Source organism: Hemicordylus capensis, chromosome 3 (genome assembly GCF_027244095.1).
Source record: "Hemicordylus capensis ecotype Gifberg chromosome 3, rHemCap1.1.pri, whole genome shotgun sequence".
Classification (NCBI taxonomy): domain Eukaryota; kingdom Metazoa; phylum Chordata; class Lepidosauria; order Squamata; family Cordylidae; genus Hemicordylus; species Hemicordylus capensis.
This window is the reverse complement of record NC_069659.1, coordinates 215,100,615-215,121,109: the sequence shown is the minus strand read 5'-3', so window position 1 is coordinate 215,121,109 and position 20,495 is coordinate 215,100,615. Positions and strand designations below refer to the sequence as shown.

The following is a 20,495-nucleotide window of genomic DNA, read 5'->3' as shown; positions in this document are numbered from 1 at the left end:
GTGCAAGAGGTCTAACTTGTGGACCTTGATTTGAACCACATTTAGTTCAGTTGTAGAGACAGTGAAAGGAAAGTAGACTGATTAGTTCTCACTAGAACAACTTGTTTAATTTTGCTTTAAGCCACCCTGAATTATCCTTGCCTCCAGCTCTTTGCCAGTCTATAGTCATTTTGGTGTTACATTTTAAGGACTTATCTCACAATGTAAATGGTGACTGTGCCCAGGCTTAAGCATGAAACTCATAATCCCTAGTGCCAGTTTTGTAGGGTCAATCACAGAATTCAGTGGTGATGAAAATGCACTCAGCACTGCTCCTCAGCATGAGATTTAATTTGGTATCTTCACCAATCTTATCTGGTATCTTCAAGTTCATCTATCTATCTATCTATCTATCTATCTATCTATCTATCTATCTATTTCTCCTGGGTGTGCCTTCAAATGTGCGTCCCGGCCGCCCAGCTGATTGGCTGGGCAGCGGAGGCACCTGATTGGCTGGTGCACCCAGGAGAATTGGCCACTGGGCGGCCACGGAGGCAAGGCGGCGGGCCCAGCCATGGAGGAGGTGCACCCAGGAGGATTGGTCGGCTGTGGAGGCAAGTGGCAGTGGTGTGCCCACACGGCCAAGAAAGTGAGGTGGCAGTGACACGCCCAGCGGAGCCCAGGTGGCAGCAGCATGCCCGGCCATGGAGGCCTGGTGGTGGCAGTGCACCCAGCTGCCGAGGCTAGACAGCGGCACTTACCGGCCCGAGGAGAGGCCACAACAAATGGACCCGGCAGCCAGGGGCGCTGGAGCCAAGCTGCTGGACCCCTCAGCTAGGGCCACAGCAAGGAAAGGGTGCCCGGGCCAGGCCAAGGAACAGCAGCACATGGGAAGAGCACAGGGGGTAAGGCCGCTTAGTGGCCATGTGCAAAGAGGGTCGGGAGAGAGAGCCAGTAGGGAGACACGTGACCCGGTTGACAGGCACGTGACTAAAGGGAACAGTTAACCAACAGTTGGCTGTCCACCGTATCTGCCACAGTAGAGATGGAGACTGAGGGACCTGATGAACAGATTGCTGAGCAAAAATGACCATGGTAGGGAAGGGGAAGGTGGGGGGGGGAGTGAAGTGCTGGGGTGGGGACAAAGCTAAGGAGAGCCAGACTGTGAGGAGAAACAATCACCAGACTCCCCCGACCCCCTTAAAAGTACTGAGTAAAAAAGGGGGGGCAACAGTAGCCTCACACAATACTCAAGTACTGTGTAAATCTAAAGCAGCTGACCTGCCCCCCCCCATGAATAAATAAAAAACCAGAGGGAGGGGGGAAGGTGAAACAATGGGGCAAGAGGGAGGGAGGAAAGTACTGTGTGATTCCACAGCAGCTTACCTGCCCACCAAAAAAATAATAATTAAAAAACACTGGGGCAAGACGTGGGGGGATGGAAGGCAAAACAATGGGGCAAGAGGAGGGTGGGATGGAAAGCAAGACACTGGGGCAAAAGGTGGAGGGGATGGAAAGCAAAACACTGGACTATGAAGGACAATAGTAGCCAGTCTGACAACCAAAAAACCACCCACCTAATAAATAAAAAACTAGCTGACCCGCACTGAGCATCTGTGCGCTCTTTGAGGTGAGAGTGGGGTGAGGTAAAATGTTCAGTGTGGGTGGGGGGGAGGGAGGGGGGAGGGCAAGAGAGAGTGGAGCAGGAGAGAGGGGGAGGGATGGCAGGAAGAAGAGGGAGGGATGGCAGGAGGGGGAGGGAGGGCAAGAGAGGGTGGGGCAGGAGGGGAGAAGGAGGGTGAGAGAGTAGAGCAGGAGGGAGGGGAAGGAGGAAAGAGAGATTTGGGCAGGAGGGAGGGGGAGGGGGGCAAGAGAGTAGGGCAGGAGGGAAGGGGGAACAGCCAACCCCAAAGAGCGCACAGATGTGGTGGCGGGCCTGGTTGTGGAGGCCAGAGGGGGTGGCCGGCCCGGCCCACCCATGAATGCAAAGCCCGGGGGGGGGGAGAAAGTGCAGGGGCAGAAGTGGCAGTGGGGAAGAGACACTGCTGGACCTGGAAGCGGAGACTGGGGCAGAAGGTGGGGGGGAAAGGTAACTGCCGGCCCCAAAGAGCGCACAGATGGTCTGTGTGGGGTTGGCTAGTAAGAATATTTATTCACCAACAAACAGCATATACAGGTAGTGGAAAATGGAATGGGGTGGTAGTCTGCAATTGCTGAGGAATCCATGACAGCACTACACAAATGGTTAACAACTGAATCTGTATATTAGAAAGTGCTGAGACATAAAGTGTTTAATGCTCAGGTAAATGGTCAGGTAAAGAGATCCTCCCCAACTATTGTTGGTAGATACCCAGAGCAAATACAAGTCAACTGGACAGTACATCCATTAATTTAAATAATCTGCATAACATGCAAATTATTTACAAGCTCTTTTGCATAATATGCAAATTAGAGCACCCCAATTTGGAGATCTTGAATATGGCAACCCAAACTGGTTGCCATATCGAACCAGTTCAGCCCAGTCTGACTGGTTCTTCATGCTTGCAAACTCATTGGAAAGGGAGTGTGTGGGGCAGGTGGGAGGTCACCTTAAGCTCCACCATGGCAGCAGCTCCTCAGTGGTGGACCGGCAATTATGGTAACTCCCCTAGGCCCCGCCAGCACTCAGTGCAGGCCAGTGGGGCCTGAAACTGGGCCTCTGCTGGCCCACAATGAGGAGGAAGTGTTAGCAGGGCCTAGGGGAGCCGCCACTGCTGGACCACCACCACCACCTCTGCCCTGCCGCCAAGGAGCCACCACTGCCATCATGTTGATTAAGGTGACTACCTGTCCACCCTTTTTAATCCTATAAGGTTCACACTTTGCTTGTAAAGGTGAATACAGTACAGATTACACTTTGCAAACATAAAGAATCGGTTTGACCAGTTGTAGAGCAGAACTGAAATACCAGCCAGTTCAAACGAACTGGCTCTTGGACTGGGTAGTTCAGTTCAAGTTCAGTTCAAACTCGAACCAAGCTGCCTGTAGCAGTTCCATGCAGACCCCTAATGTGGAGGCTGGGAGAACAAGTCCTGGTCTCCATTGATCTGTGCTGCATGGAGCAGCATGGATTGTCTGGGCTCCTGTCAGAGCACCAAAGAGTCGGCAAAAGATTGTCTGGAGGGAAGGAAGGTGAAACCCTGCCTTCCTCCCTGCCACACTCCCCTCCCCAGTGGGATAACTCTAGCAAACAACTTAAATTTAGAAAGACAGCTCCCTTGGTATAAATTTTATCATTTCAATACTGTTATTTTATTCTCAATATCTACTGTGTATAATGACTGACTTCATTTCAGATGACAAGAAATCATTGAGTTTGAGTTCTCCACCAATCTGCCCCCGCTGAACCTTATTGGGCCAGTTCAGATGATACTCCAACCAGCTATATCAGATTAAGACCCTGCAACTAGGTGGAAGTCTTCTCCTCTGCCACCAGTGCGCTGTCCTGCTACCACCTAATTGCAGGGGCTTAATCTGAACTGCCCACTGAGTGATTAGGCAGGCTGAGGGATGTGCTGTCTGAATAAGACCACTGTGAAGAACACAGATCTTTACAAATGCTTTCTGGGAACATCCAGCTGAACTACTAAACTGCAATTAAATGCTTATTTTTTAATTTTTGTTTTGGTCTTTTAAAAGAAGTGTTGGTGATTAGTGATATTTGATTCAAATATTCCCTCATTTCTAGATACTTTGGATGAATCCCTTTTCCCTGTTTTCCACAAAATATCTCTTGTTTAGAAAACTTGAGATATTTTACTCTGTTCTCAAGCAGTTTAAATAACCATAACTGAAATGAAGGCAGTATCATTAGTTTTAATTTCATCTCACAATTAGAACATACATTGTGATTCAGCTTTCTACCACTCAGAAACTTCATCTCCTTTTTTCTAGGTTCTAATTTGCTCAACATCCACATCTTTACATGGCCACTTGGGAATTGTAGTGTGGGTGTGATGGAAAGCAGTTTAGGCAACCCTCAATGTTCCCTTTCCTCTCCTCCTCCTGGAGAGGAGGTCCATCTCCAGTTACCACTGGTATGTCTGGTGGCAACTCAAAGGCAGGCCTTCTCTCTAGCTGCTCCTGGGCTGTGGAATGCACTCCCGGCAGAAATCCATAGTTTGAGTTCATCGTTGGCTTTCAGGAGAGCTCTTAAAACCTGTTTGGACTGGACTTCCAGGGTTTTTTTAATTGTTTAAAATGTTTTCATTGTTAATAGTTTTATGTTGTTTTTAAATTATTCTGTAATGATTGTTTTTAAAAGGATTGATTTGTGGGTTTTGTTTTTGTTGTTGTGCACCACCCAGAGCCATTTGGATGAGGCGGTATATAAATGTAATACATAATTAATAAATAAACAAATGCCAGGAGAATCAAATCTGTGGCAAAGAGGGAACCATCCATCCCCCAGCATCACAACTGATGGTCCACAGCTTCCTCATGGATGTACTCAACTACCTGCCAACTAGGGTGTTTGGCTCGGGCAGGAAGATTAGATCAGTGGGAATCATCCCCCACTCCCACCACAACTCAGAACAAGAAAATCCATCCACTGAATAAAGACATACAGGACAGGAGTCCAGACCCAAGAGACAAGTTTTTTGGGGGGTAGGGAGAACAACTTACCAAGATTCCTTGGAAAGGATGTAACATTAGGAACATATGTCTGGAATATAGGAAACCACCATATACCAAGTCTGACCACTGGTCCATCTAGCTCATTATTGTTTACTCAGACTGGCAGTGGCTTCTCCAAGGTTGCAGGCATTAATTATAAAATGTTGTTGTTGTTCAGGACTTTATTTTTGTTGTTCTTGTTTCCAAATAGCCTGGAAGGGACTAGCACATAATACCCTAGTGTACTATTTCCCAATAGTCATTTGTTTTTGTAAAGGTTGCCCTATTTACATGACATGAACACATGTGCTGCCCTTGAGGCATCAGCGACTTTTCCAAGCCAGGCCATTCTTCTGTAAATTATAGAAGAGATGCTGGAAATAAACTCAAAAACATCTTATAACTAATTGCACAGAAGTTGCAGATATTTAGGGGCAGGGTGCTCATTCTGCAATAAAACAAGTATTGGAAGCATCATGAGTGCAATCTTTGTGATCCTCATTATCATCCATAGCTATAGCTGAATGCAAGAGCACATGACTGGCTCAGAATGATCTGTAGTCAGATGGAGCTGCATGATCAGCCTCAAACAAATGTCAGGGTACCATTCAGTTGCTGGTTGAACTTCCTCACTAAGGTAATTTGGATCATGGAGTTTCTTAATTTTGGGATGTTTCCTGTTTTGCACAATTATTTTCTGGCACACTGTTTGTTTGTTTGTTTGATTTCTATAAATAAATATTTAATTATTTATTCAATATCCATTATCAGCCTTGTACATGGAAGTGATGAGTTTGTAACTGAGGCCACATTTGCACGTAACAGGAAACTGTAGATGAAGGAGCCTGAAGTTGAATTTCTTGTATGTCCGAATTAATGCAAACACAGTTCCGTCAGAAAAGTGACCCAAGAATTCCCTTCCCAAACTCCAATTGGAACCCTCAGGTTATAGTGAGTTTCGCTGCTCCTACCTGAGGTTTGTGTTCAGCAGCATTACGTCCGAAGGCAGAATGTGAGTTATAGCGAGTTGTAACCAGAGTTGAGGGAGGAAGCTCCTCCCTCATTCTGGCTGTGATTGGCTGTTGGGGCTGTCCTTTATGCCAGAAGGAAGCACACACAAACAGTTTCCCTACCCATGCAGCAAATTCTCAGAGACTGCAGTTTTGAATGTCTGCAAAGCACTCCTCCTGTAGTGGTAGGGGAGGGAAACCGTGGGTCTAGTGGACCTGTGGTTTCCCGCTACATGTGAATGCGACCTGAATTTACCTTTGAATTTATAATACACCAAAACCTTAGAGACTTAACTGTTACGGTATTGTTATGCATACTGAAACCTTTCTCTTCCACAGAAAAAAATTAGACAGAGGTTCTAAAAGCACGATTCTACTACAAACGTCCACAAACGTCCTCAACATGAATTCAGTGCTGAAAGGTTTAATTTGAGCCAGGACCCACTGGGAGCTGGTTTCAGGTCTTGTATGAAGGAATTTCTTGTGCTTTGCTTAGTCAGAGCAAGAAACAGTAAGCAATCGATAGAAGCTGAACATCTCAAGTGCTACTTAGAGCAGGATGATCAGCAGAAGCAGTCTCTGCTTTAAATCAAGTGCTTCACAAATCTCTTCACGCAGGGGACCACCCAGTGGTTTCATGAATGAGGGAACTTCACCCAGGACTTGCTGCCAATACTTTCTGCCCATGTTTCACTGGGATATAAGTAACCCTGCCCTTATGCAGAATGCACATTCACAAATGGAAGAAAACTAAGTCTGAGCTAAAGTTACCCACCAATTTTTGCCCTGCCCCCCAAATCCTCTCTTTTTAGCCATTCTGTAGCACTCTTTGTGAAGACATTTGTTCATATATTTATATTGCTCTCACTGCCCAATAATTCTTACTTGCCATCAGTGACACCATTGCACAGCCAGATTTGATTGGCTACATATAGGTGAGACATCATCCTGCTTAATGTCTGATCCTGAATGAGTGGGGTTACTCATGTGACTAACCCGGGAAAGGAGGAGCAGAGACATCTATAAATAACATCAAAGCAGTAGCAGCAGCCAAGAGATAAAACAGCACTAAAAGGGGCTGTGGGGGGGAAATGTGAATGTTGGTACAATCTAATTATTTTGAGGAGAAATTTTTGCTGCGTTGAAATGGTTTCTACCTGAAAACCAACATTGGTGAATATTTGGTGCAATTCTAAATAAAACTAAACATATGAGGATGCATTTTTAGAATTGGAGGCAGCCAGACTAAATTTCTCATGAGTAATCCCACTAAAACTAAAGGGATAAATTAGTCATAACTAACTTGGGGCTACTCATGAGTGAGTCAGTCTGGAGTCAGTCAATATTAATAGCATTCTGAAAATATTTCTGATTAAAATATATTTTTCCTATTCCAAAAATGTTGACTTTCTGTATAGGGATAGGTAGTAGATTTCTCTACATAATGGCTGGATGGTTTGCTTGTGATAACAATTTTCATTAGAATTAATGCAGTAAGACAACATTGAGATGACATCCTCCTCCATCAAATGATATTGAGGGCAACAGATACATTAAAAACTCCAAGATTTCTTATCTTGGATACAATAAGAATCCTTGTCTTAACTGAAGTAATACACTTCAGTTGTATGAACTGCAATACTAGGGCAAAACAAAAGCAATGAAGCAATCAGTGTACAAATTTCTGGGCCTTTGTGTAGCATTCTCTGAGTAATCTAAGTGCTTCACATCCATTATCTAAACAGTACAACAACCTATAAGATAGGCTATGATTATTATTAACGTCATCATCCACTTCATCATAAAAGGCAAGAGCCTGAAAATGTGATACAAATGCATTTGCCTAATGCTACCTAGTAAGTTCATGGTGGGCATGAGATAGAAATCTGAAGATTTGTTGGTTCTCAGCTCACACTTCCTGGGATGGTAAACCTGTGGCTGAGCAGTGTCATTACAGATTGCAGGTAAGGTGGAGTCATGAGTGTTGCTAGCAAAATGACTTTTTAAAAAATTCTTTCCACAGTCAGGGAGAAGGAGTCTTCCCTGCCCCCCCCCACAACACGCTAGATTTATTTGTGAAGAGACTATCTGTCTATCCTCTATAATAAAAGCCCTGGGTGTGCACCTGTGTCTCTGCGCCCGTGTCTTCCTCAGCCGTTCTGGGCATGCACGGAGCGCATGCCCAGAACGTCCGAGGAAGATACGGCCACAGGCACCAGGCGGCCATGTTGGCTGGATGGCTGGCCCGGCCACAGGAAGGCCGGAAGCGGCGGCCACGGGAACTGAGGGACTGCGGGGAGGGCAGAGGCGGCAGCAGCGGGTGGCACTCTTGGCGGCGGCAGCGGAACTCTCCGCCCGGCCACCCACAGCGATGGCGGCACTCTCCGCCCGGCCACCCAGCGGCCCGCAGTGCCGGCGGCACTCTCGGGCCCGGCCACCCAGCCACCCGCCTGCCCACCCGCCTGCCTGCCTGCCTGCCTGCCCGCCCGCGGCGGCGGCACTCTTTGAGGCGGAACTCTCCGCCCAGCCGCCCACAGCGACGGCGGCACTCTCGACCCAGCCACCCAGCCGCCCGCGGCGCCGGCGGCACTCTCGGGCCCAGCCACCCGCCTGCGGCGGCGGCACTCTTCTTGCGCCCATGAAGGCAACGGGCGTAATGACAATGTGGGAGGGAACCGGGCAGCGGGACTTTCCTGATCACCGGACTGAAGCAGGATGCTGAGAGGGAGGGGAGGGTGAGAGAGAGGGGTGGGAGGGGAAGAGAGGCAAGAGTGTGGGGCAGAAGGGAGGGAGAGAGAGTGGGGCAGGAGAGAGAAGGGAACAGCCAGCCCCAAAGAGCGAGCCGCAATAGCGGTCTACTAGCGCCCGTTAATTTAACGGGCTTAAATTCACTAGTATATATATATAGAGAGAGAGAGAGACAAAGAGAGAGAATGAATATTCCATCATGGGGGTCCACAATCTGAGCTGACAAAGTCCAGAAACAGGTTTACCACCTCAATGAGATCCAGGCCTTAGCCATCACTCTGCAACCCCAAATATCTAAAACCTTGATGACACACTTATCATATTATTTCATCTCATAGAAAGACAGTTCTGATTTGGGAGTTTAGGCTGAGCACATTTCATCTGTTCCAATTCCCTTCAGGAGAAAAACAAACCTCTTGAGAAACCCATCACACCCGCCTCCCCAAGAGCTCCATGAAAAAGCACTTCACACATGCCAATAAAGATCAGCTTTACCATGAAACCAAGGAGCAACAGTATTCGTATTCCTTTCAAATCCAGCACGCCGGGGCAGCTGCTCTTCTTTGAACCACTGAATTATGACTTCTTTGGAGAAAGGCCTTAGAGGCCGTTCCCAAGCTTTGCTGTATTAAAATAAAATAATAATTTGGGGTTAAAGCCATGCAGAGGTTGCTATGCAAGGAAAAACACTTGTACCAAGGTTACAAAATAAGAAAGGACTCTCCCCGTCTTTTTTAACAAGTCAAACAAGCAATGATTGAGTTGAGCTAATGAATGAGTAAGAGCTATTTCCTACCTTCAGCAGAACTTGTCCTCCAACCTTTGAGACAAAATAAAGCAGAAACTGAGTACTAAATCTAAACATGAGGTAAATAAGGGTCAGCAAACCCTCTGAGTCAAAGATATTTATAGTATCTCTTTTCAGAAATTTTGTATGTCTGGTTATTATTTTCTTAATGGTTGGCAAAAACATTATAGTTACGTTGTGGGTGTCACCAAAAATGGCCTCCCCAAGATGCGTGCCTGGTTGGTTTAGAAAACGCTTTAGAAAACACAGTGCTTGGTAAGGCTGGATTTTATTCTAGCAAGGAGTGGTAGCTCACATTTACTGAACTGTCATTTATTTTAACATCAACATAGATTATTGTTTACCAAATAGTAATTTACCATGGTCTGCACTGAAAGATATGGAAAGTTAGTCACCTAATATTCTGCTAAGAATGTGTAAAACCATGCAACACATCTGCATCTGATCAGAAATCCAAAGAAGCAGCTGGTTGATTAGATCTGCATCTCCGTAGGTAGAATATTACCAATATTAGCTCACCAAGTACTTACATGGTAAGTTACCACATAGTAAACTGTCAGCTGTATTCATCCTTATGCAAAGGAAAGAATTTTACTGTTCATAAAGATTTGCAATATGTAAAGTTTTGCAATTAGTTAGAAAACAACTAATCCACTCAAAAGTTTGTACTTGGTTTACATTTCTAGTTCTCCCTGCTCCAGCTAGGTGTTCATTAGTTTTGAATAACTTAGCCATAATTTTAGTTTTACCTATATTTCAATGAAATAACACATTGAAATAACATGTGAAGTTTCATCTCCTCTGAGAGAGAGAGAGAGAGAGAGAGAGAGACTATTACACACTGCTCTCCTAAATAATATGGAAAACACTGTTTTATCCCTTCCACCTCCATGCCTAGACCGTAGGCTGATTCACACAACCATTATTAGGGTAGGAGGAGTGCCTGCCCAAAGAAAGAGATGTGTGCATGCTCCCAATTGGTGGCCACATGTACCCAAACATCAAGGTAGGAGGTGGGGAGCATGATTGTGTGCAAGGTGGGAGCTGAGTTGGACATGCACACTCTACCTAGATTCCATCCCCAGCACTTTACCAAGGTGGATGAAAAGCTGTTCCATCCAGCTCGTGCCTCACAAACAATCATGGTCCCTGCCTCCTACCTTGATGTTTGGGTGCACACGACTGTCAATTGGGAGCGCTCATGGTTCTCCTACCCTAAAGGTAGGTCTTCTTGGTGTAAAGCACTAGCTAGGCCTGTTGAGCCTTACCATCACCTTGCAGAAAAGGGCCATGTATTCTGAGAACAGAACCAACTCCCCTTCCCTTGTAGCTATACACTGCAGAAGATCAGTGGTGATGATCAAGCTGCTTTCCAGGAAAGCTTCTCTGCCATTACTGATCTTCTCATTGAAGAACCTGTGACAATATCCAAGGAACCAAAACAGGTTCCTAGTGTGAAAATAAGTGATCAAGAGGCTCCAAACCAGAATGTTATGGTACAAGGCAGACCATCCACACATAATTTGGGGTGCCTTCATGGAAATTGTGAAGGGCACCATTTCCATATGAGCATGTTATGATAATAGAAATACTAAACAGCAATCCTCATATTCCATTGAGATAATTTTTTAAAACCTGCATTATTTAAGCGGACTTTTAGTCCTTACTGTCTTGTGTGAGAATGAAATCACATTCACTATCTAGCTCTGCACAAAAATCAAACTAACAATGCTACCTACGCTGACTCTTTGATCTGGGAACAATACCACTTAGATAAACAGGTCTAGAGATCTTCTCGGCCTCACTTGAGAATGAAGAAAGCATTCACAAGCTGAATTCAGCACTAAATGGCTCCACTAGAAGTTGAATTATATTCAGCTAGAAGTAGAAGTTGAATTATATTCAACAGTCCTTAAATTTATTGCTTTTATTAACATTTTTATGACTTTATTTCAGAGAAGCCTCCTTGATTTAAGTGGCTGGGAATAACAAAAATAATGAGAAGATTGCTTTGACAAGCGACTCACAAGCAAAACGTAGAAAATCTACTGTCTTTCTGAGAGTGCAGTTCTGATTTCCTAATCAAGCTGGGAATGCCAGCAACCATTAGAGGCAAGAGTCTGTATCAAAACACAGCAAGACAAAGAGATGGCTTGTCAAAGCAGAACACAAAACGCCAAGCAGGAAGGGACCAGGCTTCCTTTTGTCCTGCTGGGCTGCCAGACTTCACAAGAGCAATGGCTGACAATTGCAAGCCGTAGCATTAAAAATGAAAATACAAATCGACGCAAAGAGACTCGTTCTTACTTAGTGGAACTTTTCGATGGTTGTAGTTTAAAACAAAAAGCAGAAACTAACAGCATGTTCGGGTTCGCACTGGTTTGTTCATAATACCAAGACTAATTAATAATATCATATGGTGCCATGTAAACCCAGGAGGAGCCACTGATAAAACTTTGCCTAACTCCATCTGCTATGCTGGATTGTTTTTCACTGCTGGAAATCCACAGGATTTGCTAGACAGGCCAGGGATTAACAAAAATACATCAGAGAAGGCATTAATTTTGCCCAAAGAAAACTCAAAACTAATGCTGAAATTAATACTGGAGGGAAATTTCTGAAGCAAAGTATCCTAGTTCATATTTGGGGTTTTTTTTCGTGTTTTTAAAACAGAATTTAAAATCTTCTAATATATTTTTCATATTTGTATACCACCTGGGTGTACATAAAATTAAACAGAAAATTGAAAACATCCAGCAATAACACTTTTTTTAAAAAAAATTAAAATTTAACTAAAAGACTGAAGAAATTGATTGATTGATTGATTAAGTGCCATCAAGTCGGTGTCGACTCTTAGCGACCACATAGGTGTGTCTTAAGAAATTATCTTATCACCATTCACAATTACTGTATGAACATTGGGAGTTTTAGGGAACCAAGCTACAAAGTATTGAACTGTAGGGTACATGAGTTCTCAAGCCAAAGACTTCCGCAGGGAGACCCAGGTACCTTGCATCCTGCACTACCAGAACAACTTGCTAAAAAGAGGAAGTGGCTTCCATACCCATGGTAGGTAAACAGCAGAGCACTAAGGAAGAGAGCACACACTCCTGTTACAGAGTAGGTAGCAGAGGATGGTTTAGTTTCTCTTCCCCTGCTATATATAAGAGAATCACCATTTCCATAAGTGCTTCTTTGCTCTAACAGAGTTCCTGCAGGGAATGGATTGCATCCCAGGGGTTCTTTTCAAGGCTAGCCTTGTCATGAAATAGGATAATTCACATGGCAGATTTTGGCCAGCTCTCAGGGGCAGTGCAGCAGCTCCCATGAATGCCCTGCAGAGAAAAGAAGATCAAAGGGCACATTTTCTTTTCTTCTTCCCTTCCTACATCATGGAAGAGGAAGGGAGGAGGAGAGATCTGAAAGAAGGAAGATGCTGGAGATGTAATTCTAAAAAGGAAAAAAAGAGAAAGGAGGGAAGAGGGGGCGGCATTGTGCTCTGCTTCAGGCAGCAAAATGTCATTAGCTACCACTAATGGGACTTCATTGCCCTGGGATATTGTGATGGCCCAGAGCAAAATGCTTTTCAAAGGACTAGAAAAATACATAAAGACGAGGCCTGTTGGTGGCTGCTGCTAAGTGCAGCAGCCAGAAGCACAACTTCTGATAGTATATTCATATCTGATAATAAGATGCAGGGGCTTAAGCTTGGGGATCTATCATTCATTGACATTATGCCCTCGTTATGAGCTTCCCTGTGTATCTGAGCCATGGGAGCCGACTCCTGTGCCAAAACAGAAAGCTGAGCTGCTGCATGGATCTCCAGTCTGACCCACCACCATGAACCCCTGATGTTCAGTTCTGAAAGGTATGTTCAGAGCAACTCTGATAAATATGTTTCATATTCAAAGGCCAAACACACCTTTTTCTACTACATGAAGCACACATTCCTTATCCTTACATTTAAATTTCTCTGTGTTCATAGCCTAGTATGGCAGTTTCACAACCATCACTCTTTCCATTAGGGATATGCCCAGAGACGAAAGTTTGGGGCGGTGTACAAATGTTGTAATAATAATAATAATAATAATAATAATAATAATAAGAAGAAGAAGAAGAAGAAGAAGAAGAAGAAGAAGAAGAAGAAGAAGAAGCATTCCTTTTAGTTTGTTTTTTTTAATGGACCAAAACAGTCCTGTTCTGATCTTCTTTTTATGTGTTATTTAACTATTGCAGAGAGGTCCCAAATGAAACAAATTGCATATATGTCATTTGTTTCATTTGAGACTCACATGTGTTTTCATAAGGGGAGGGAAAGGTCTTACCTGTAGTATGTCATGGTGGTAGGCATTTGCTTATCTTTAAAACCCATTTAAATGTTAAGCAAGATGTCCTTTCAGAAGCTGCCCCCCCCCAAGACACACACAATACCCCACCCAGCATGTTTCCAGGGCATTCGGGGGTGGGGTATTATAGTTGCTAGTGAGATCCACCATGTTTTTGTGGCAGCCATCATTTCCCCCGCACAATTCCCCAGAAAGATACAATATTCCACAATATAAAGGGCATTATGGGGGAAAATAGCAGCCACTAAGAGGCAGCCACTGAATGGAGCTCTGCCACTGAAAGGAACTCCTTTTAAATTTCAAAATTATTCTCAAAAACACTACCATACTACCAGTAAATGTCCCCTTACAAAAATAATGGGGGTAACCAAAACAGGTAGCATTCATTATCCAACAAGTGTAATTTTAATGAATGAGTAACCAAATGAATGAGGGTTTTCATAATTTTTACGAAAAGGAATAACAAAATGAAACAAAAATCCCTTGCATACCTCTTTCACCCATCTCTATTCCATCAGCTACTTGAAGATATTGTGTCCTTTAAATTACTCCAGATGTTATTCCTTACTGCACTTCCTCCCAGAACATGGGCATGGCACCTCCTCTTCCTTTTCCTTCAGATCCAAACTCAAAATCTACCTTTTCTGTGACTCCCCTGCCTTAGGCGCTTAGTCCTAATCCTCAAGTAAAACAAAGCGGCTTAGCTGTCTGTGTCTGCATTCATCTATTGCAGGCCTGCTTAACTTAGCCCCCTCCCCACTGTACAAAGTATGTTGACAGTCTATATATAGAGAGGGGGGGCGGAATAAGTTTGGTTCTGCTTTTTATATTCTACAAAGACTGAAGACACAGCTATCTAAATTATATTTATCTAGCAAGGGAACTCTTGCAAAGAGCTCTAATTTGACTAGCCATTCAGCTTTTACAATGTTAATTTTGCTGATTGTCCCAAGTTAATCAATTTTCCGATCAGCTGCAATTGTACCAACTGAGAAAAACACTGAGAAGAAACTGACCCTATGTGAACAAAAGGAAGATAATAAAACAGTATAGACAGACATATTGTGTGGGGGGTGGGGGGCAGAGGTTCACCTAGATAATTTTGGAGTCTGGACCTAAAGGCTTTTGGAGGGCCCACCCCCACTACAAGTTAAGCATCATTTTTTTTAACTCATAGGGTCTTGAAGGCACAAACCACACCACACAGGACAGACTAAAGAGGATATTGGGGGTCCCAAGGGGTGTGGAGGCCCTGGGCTTTGGCCCCTAAGTCCAGGGATAAGAGCGCCTCTGGTGGAGGGCAGTACTCTACAGTTTGATCCTCCATGAGGGTCACCAAACAAGCTTAGGTATTATGGCAACTCCATGCTAGGTCTGTAATGTGTAGTGCTGCTTAACACATGTAGAGATACTGCATTGTATCAAGAATCTCAACACCAGCTCTAGCTGCAATGCCATGTGATGTTAATGTGGAGATGCTCCATGCATTGCTGAGACATGTAAGCAGTACACATTTCAACTAAAGGCACCATATTGATTGTATTTACCATGGCTAATGACACCAGAGCCACCTTGCAACGGCTAGTGACACCAGGGTCCCCTCTACTCAACATGTTTTTACCTACATGTTTCTACATGTTCAGACTACATTGGCCAGAAATATAGGATCACTTATATTTCTGGCCAAGACATTGGCCTGACACATTTAGGCTACAATCCTATGCACATTTACCTCAGAGTAAGCTCCATTAAATGCAGTGGGACTTCCTTCAGAGTACACATGCATAACATTGCGCTCTCAATGACTTCTGTTATAAACAATTAAATGGGTCTATTTCACTAGGTATGTGCATGTCAAAGGCACAGATCTCTCTGATTTCAAAAAATGAATTTTAAAATCTTCTGGATATTATTATTCTAGGTATTATCAGGTATCATAAAGTTACAAGAACAAATGCTCTTGAAATAAATTTTGTTGTTTTTAAATCACAATTTAATCTCAAGCATATCCAAGAGCAGTTCTTTAAACCTTGTTGAGAATCTTGCCGATCCTTCTCCACAACAAATCTGGAAGGGCACTTCTGGCAATGGCCTCCATCTGGGAGCTACAGCATGTACATCAGACCTGGGCCATCTTGTTAATGTAAACAAACCTGGTTGGTCCCACCATGGTCAAAGGTAGAACAGGACAGCCACTGGTCAGCTTTCCTTCTTGTTCAATATTCAGACCAGCTGCTTGGAAGAGGTTGCTTAGACCGGCCACTTTACCCTTTCGGATGGCTCGCAAGGATTGCCGCCGATACTCATCCCGAGCCCGGCGTGCTTTATGGCTCCTTTCTTCATCAGCAGCTTTTGAGCGACGTACTGTGGCAATGAAGAAGAAGATAATCAAAAGGATTACAGATCTTTACTCTTTCTGCACATCGGGGTATATAGTTCTTGAGAACTACCATGTTAGCACCCCAGAAAGTGGTACATCTACTACACATCATGTGCAACATAAGAACATAAGAACATGGTGTACCTAGGTATAGATCTATAAAAGTAAAGTGTGCAATCAAGTGGATTTCGACTCCTGGCTCACACAGATACCTGTAGTTTTCTTTACAGGAGAGGTATTTACCATTGCCTTCTCCCACACAGTATGAAATGAGCCTATATCGTTGCTGCCCAACATAGTAGCAGCAGGGATTCAAACCGGCTACCTTCTGCTTAGGAACATAGGAACATAGGAAACTGCCATATTCTGAGTCAGACCATTGGTCTATCTAGCTCAGTATTGTCTTCACAGACTGGCAGCAGCTTCTCCAAAGTTGCAGGCAGGAATCTCTCTCAGCCCTATCTTGGAGAAGCCAGGGAGGGAACTTGAAACCTTCTGCTCTTCCCAGAGCGGCTTCATCCCCTGAGGGGAATATCTTGCAGTGCTCACACATCAAGTCTCTCATTCATATGCAACCAGGGCAGACCCTGCTTAGCTATGGGGACAAGTCATGCTTGCTACCACAAGACCAGCTCTCCTCTCCTTGCTTGTTAGTCAAGCATTTCCCCACTGCGTCACTTAGACAGGTAAAATTATTCACACATTATGTTGAACACACATACAGCAGTACTATCAGTACTACGCAATTCAGGGGCCTGTATCCAGGTTTTCTTTTGAAATGAATGCCAGTTCAGCCATTCACACAAATACATGTACCTGTGTACAAACATAACACCTGAATGGGGCTTAAAACAAGGATGGAAGACCTGGACCTAGTAGCAAGAGGATATAACGTTCCATAGACGTGGTGAAAGTGTTACATTCCATAACATTTAGTCAGAATTTTGGCGCTATTCAGAATATAAGAAGCTAATTCAGAATGACATCCTCATCTCACATCACCTGCTTTGTTTTTATGTGTACAGACTTGTTTGCTTGTATAGTGTGGAGTGGGGTTGTGGATAGTAATAATAATTGTTTTTTTTTAAAAAACTTTCAAAAAGGGAGTTTCGTCCTTTGTTTGTAGGCCAGTGGCTGAAGTCTTTTCCATTCTTTTTCCTCATTTTAACACACTGAGGCTGGCTCACATATACAGCATCTTACTTTAGATATCTTTAAAGGCTTTGACCATTTACAATGGCCTTACTTAATTAAATTAGTTGAGAAATTACAAATGGGCACAGGATTTGTCAACATTATCAAACAATTTTATTGTAAATCTTCAACAATAATTTGCATGAATTCTTGCAATTCTAAACCCTTTAGTATATTTAGAGGCGCAAAACAAGGCTGTCCCCTTTCCCCTTTATTATTTATACTCTCTATCGAGCCTTTGGCTCAAGCCATCAGACATAACTAGATAATTAAGGCCTTATTATAAAAGATGTAGAGCATAAAATTAATCTATATGCAGATGATATTGCATTAATTTTGACGGACCCTTTGAGGTCTATCTTTGCCATACAGGAAGAGTTGGAAAGATTTGAACAAATTGCTGGTTTGAAAATAAATTTGACTAAGTCAGAGCTTTTGTGTTCCAGAATGGGTTCTAAATCTCAAGATTGTTTGGCAAAATCCTTAGGGGTTTCTAAAATTTCTAAAGTTATTCGATATTTAGGGGTATTTATATCAATGGATTTATCACAGCTTAGAAGACTGAATTATTCTCCAGTGATCAGTCAAATAAAAAGGAAAATTAGGAAATGGGAAGGTGATAGGCTGTCTTTGATAGATCGGATAGCTGCCACAAAGATGCATTTACCTCCAAGATTATTGTTTCTATTTCAGGTACTGCCAATTAAACTTTCAAAATCTACTATCGATAGATGGCAAAAGATTTTAAACCTTTTTATTTTTGCGGGGGAAAGATCTAGATTCCATAACAATGCATTATATAGGAAAGTACAACAGGGTGGTACCGAAGTTCCAAATTTAAAGGCCTACTAGGAAGCATTGCATCTTAGAGATATTCTGTGGTTAATAGTAGACCCGGAAGCTAAATACTGGGTGAAGATGGAGGTTCCTGAAGAACATCTCAGTAATATTAACAACTTAGTACTGATATTTGAATTTATTAAGAGTTCTAAATCTGTTCTAAATCTGTTTTTAAGAATCACTTTTAAGATCTGGAGGAAATGGCATAAAATCCCCCCTCCCATATTCCCCCTTGTTATCCATTTGTAGTCATCCTACATTTCCAGCTTTAGACTCACCCTCTCGATTTTTTGGTGTCTTTGGAGGTGTTGCAAATAGATTAAAGGATTTTTATTATTTGAATAAGCCAATTGATTTAGAACCAATTCGGGATAAGTTTATGAATAAGCATTACTCTTGGTTAAATTTTCTTCAGTTTCAGTCCTTTATTTTACATCCTGATATAGTTAAGCAGGCTAATAGGAATTTGACTATGTTTGAGGAATTAATATTAAAGGCTTCAGAAGTTTCTTAGGGATTTATTTCTAGATTATATGAGATTCTAATAATGCAAACATCTGATCCTTTAATTGTCCTTAAGTTGGCCCGGGAAAATGACCTACAACAAACTATTAGCGACTCACAATGGAATGGAATACTGAAATGGAAGCCGGTGTTTTCTACCTTTTCTCAAATTAGAGATAACTTTGTTAAGCTCTTTCACAGGTGGTATTTGACCTCTTCTAGATTATCCCACATTAATAAGAGTTTGTCCCTGCTGTGCTAGAATGGCTGTGGAAATAGGGGACCACTAGCCGACCCCACACAGAACATCTGTGTGCTCTTTGGGGCCGGTTGTTACCTCTTCCCCCCCACCTTCTGCCCTAGTCTCCGCTTCCGGGCCCAGCTGCCTTTCCTCCCCACCACCACTTCTGTCCCGTGCCCCACTTTCTTTCCCCTCTCCTGGGCCTTGCCTCCGCAGCCGGGCCCGCCTCCACCTCTGGCCTCTGCGGCCGGGCCTGCCGCTGCCACAGCAACCAATTCTCCTGGGTGCACCTCAGCCAATCAGGCGCGTCTACCACCCAGCCAATCAGCTGGGTGTTGGGACACACATTCCAAGGCACCCCCAGGAGAATTATATATATAGATACTTCCATCTATGGTGGTCTTGTCCCAGTATTTTCTGCTTTTGGACAGAGGTATTTTTAGACATGGGTAAAGTTACACAACAGAGGTTAGATATGAGACCAGAGTTGGCTCTATTAAATGTATTTTTGGGAGCTAATTTGGCATTATTGTCTAAGGATCTTATAGTTTTTATGTTAACTGTGGCTAGATTATCCATTGCACAATACTGGAAGTATAAAACCATGTCTCTGACATCCTGGTATCAGTCTATGTGGCATATTACCACATCTGAAAAACTGACCCATATTATTCATCTTCGAGCGGGTCAAGCTAATTCTAATGATTTTTTTCATGATATGGTCAGATTTTATTCTGTTCACAAATCAAGATAATTTTAGTCATTCTCCTCCAACTAATTATTTACATATCTGGAAGGATGGTTAATGAATTTCATTATGTATCAGTTTTACTATTCATGTTAATGTATTATCTTATTAAATAAAATTTTAAAAATCAGGGGGGGAAACACATATACAGCAGAATTGTTAACCAGAGTGCCTGAACTAGAGTACTGAAGTTAGGTCAGGGAGACACAAATTCAAATCCCTCATCAGTCAAGTAGCTCAAGGAGAGCTTGGGCAAGTCATTATTAAATGTAATTGATATATTGTTCTTATTGAACTATTGTAAGTTTGACTGGTTATTATTAGCCGCCCTGATTATTTTATAAAAAGGTGGGATATAATTATCATAAACAAACAAACTTTCAGTCTAATCTCACTCTCAAGGCTCTTGGGAGGTGAAAACTGGATGAATTTTGCATACCCTGTCTTCTGCCCCTAAAAGAATGGGTGGGGCACAAATCAGTTAGATAGATATGTAAACAAATCAAATTGTATCAGCGCAAGGGAGATGAGTGGGGGGGAGACAATGGTCTGGGGTGCACAATTGGCATAGGACACAGACATGCAGCATCATTCTATTATAACAGCAAAACATATTGGCAACTCTGACAGGATTTTCCAGCTCCAAATACTTTGATAAAGATATGAATGAATTCCTGCTGTACTGGGAATGAAGTTGAGCTAGTTGCTTCATTTGGGATAGATTATGAGATCTCCATATTTTATGGCCTCCTTTACTCTTCTGAAGAGCTGTGAGTCACAGACCCAAGGCTGGGTGTAGATTCTAAGAATGCCCCATGAATATGCATCTCAGTTTAATGATTTGCTCCAGCTGCTATCTTGTTAATAGTTTTTGGTCTGTGGCTAATTTAGGAACAACTTGCAATAAATATTCAAGATTCAAATGGTATTTGAGTGCAAACATTGCATGGTGTGTTTTTGTTCTGCAATTGAGCTTGGAAAATATGCAACATGTGATCAACCTGAGGAGCCCATGGCCAATATTCAAGCACTAGCAGAATG

The 20,495-nt window shown here is 43.1% G+C and overlaps 1 protein-coding gene across 5 annotated transcripts in view; it reads right to left on the bottom strand.

Moving 5' to 3' along the window:
* Nucleotides 1-20,495, bottom strand: part of SH2D4B (SH2 domain containing 4B) — a 312,315-nt gene that overhangs the window by 79,582 nt on the left and 212,238 nt on the right. For all 5 annotated transcript variants that reach the window (XM_053309720.1, XM_053309718.1, XM_053309717.1 and 2 more), the window contains 2 exons: nucleotides 15,701-15,911; nucleotides 8,889-9,016 (listed from right to left, as the gene is read on the bottom strand). In XM_053309720.1, coding sequence (XP_053165695.1) covers nucleotides 8,889-9,016; nucleotides 15,701-15,911 — 339 coding nt within the window. The remainder of the gene's footprint in view (nucleotides 1-8,888; nucleotides 9,017-15,700; nucleotides 15,912-20,495) is intronic.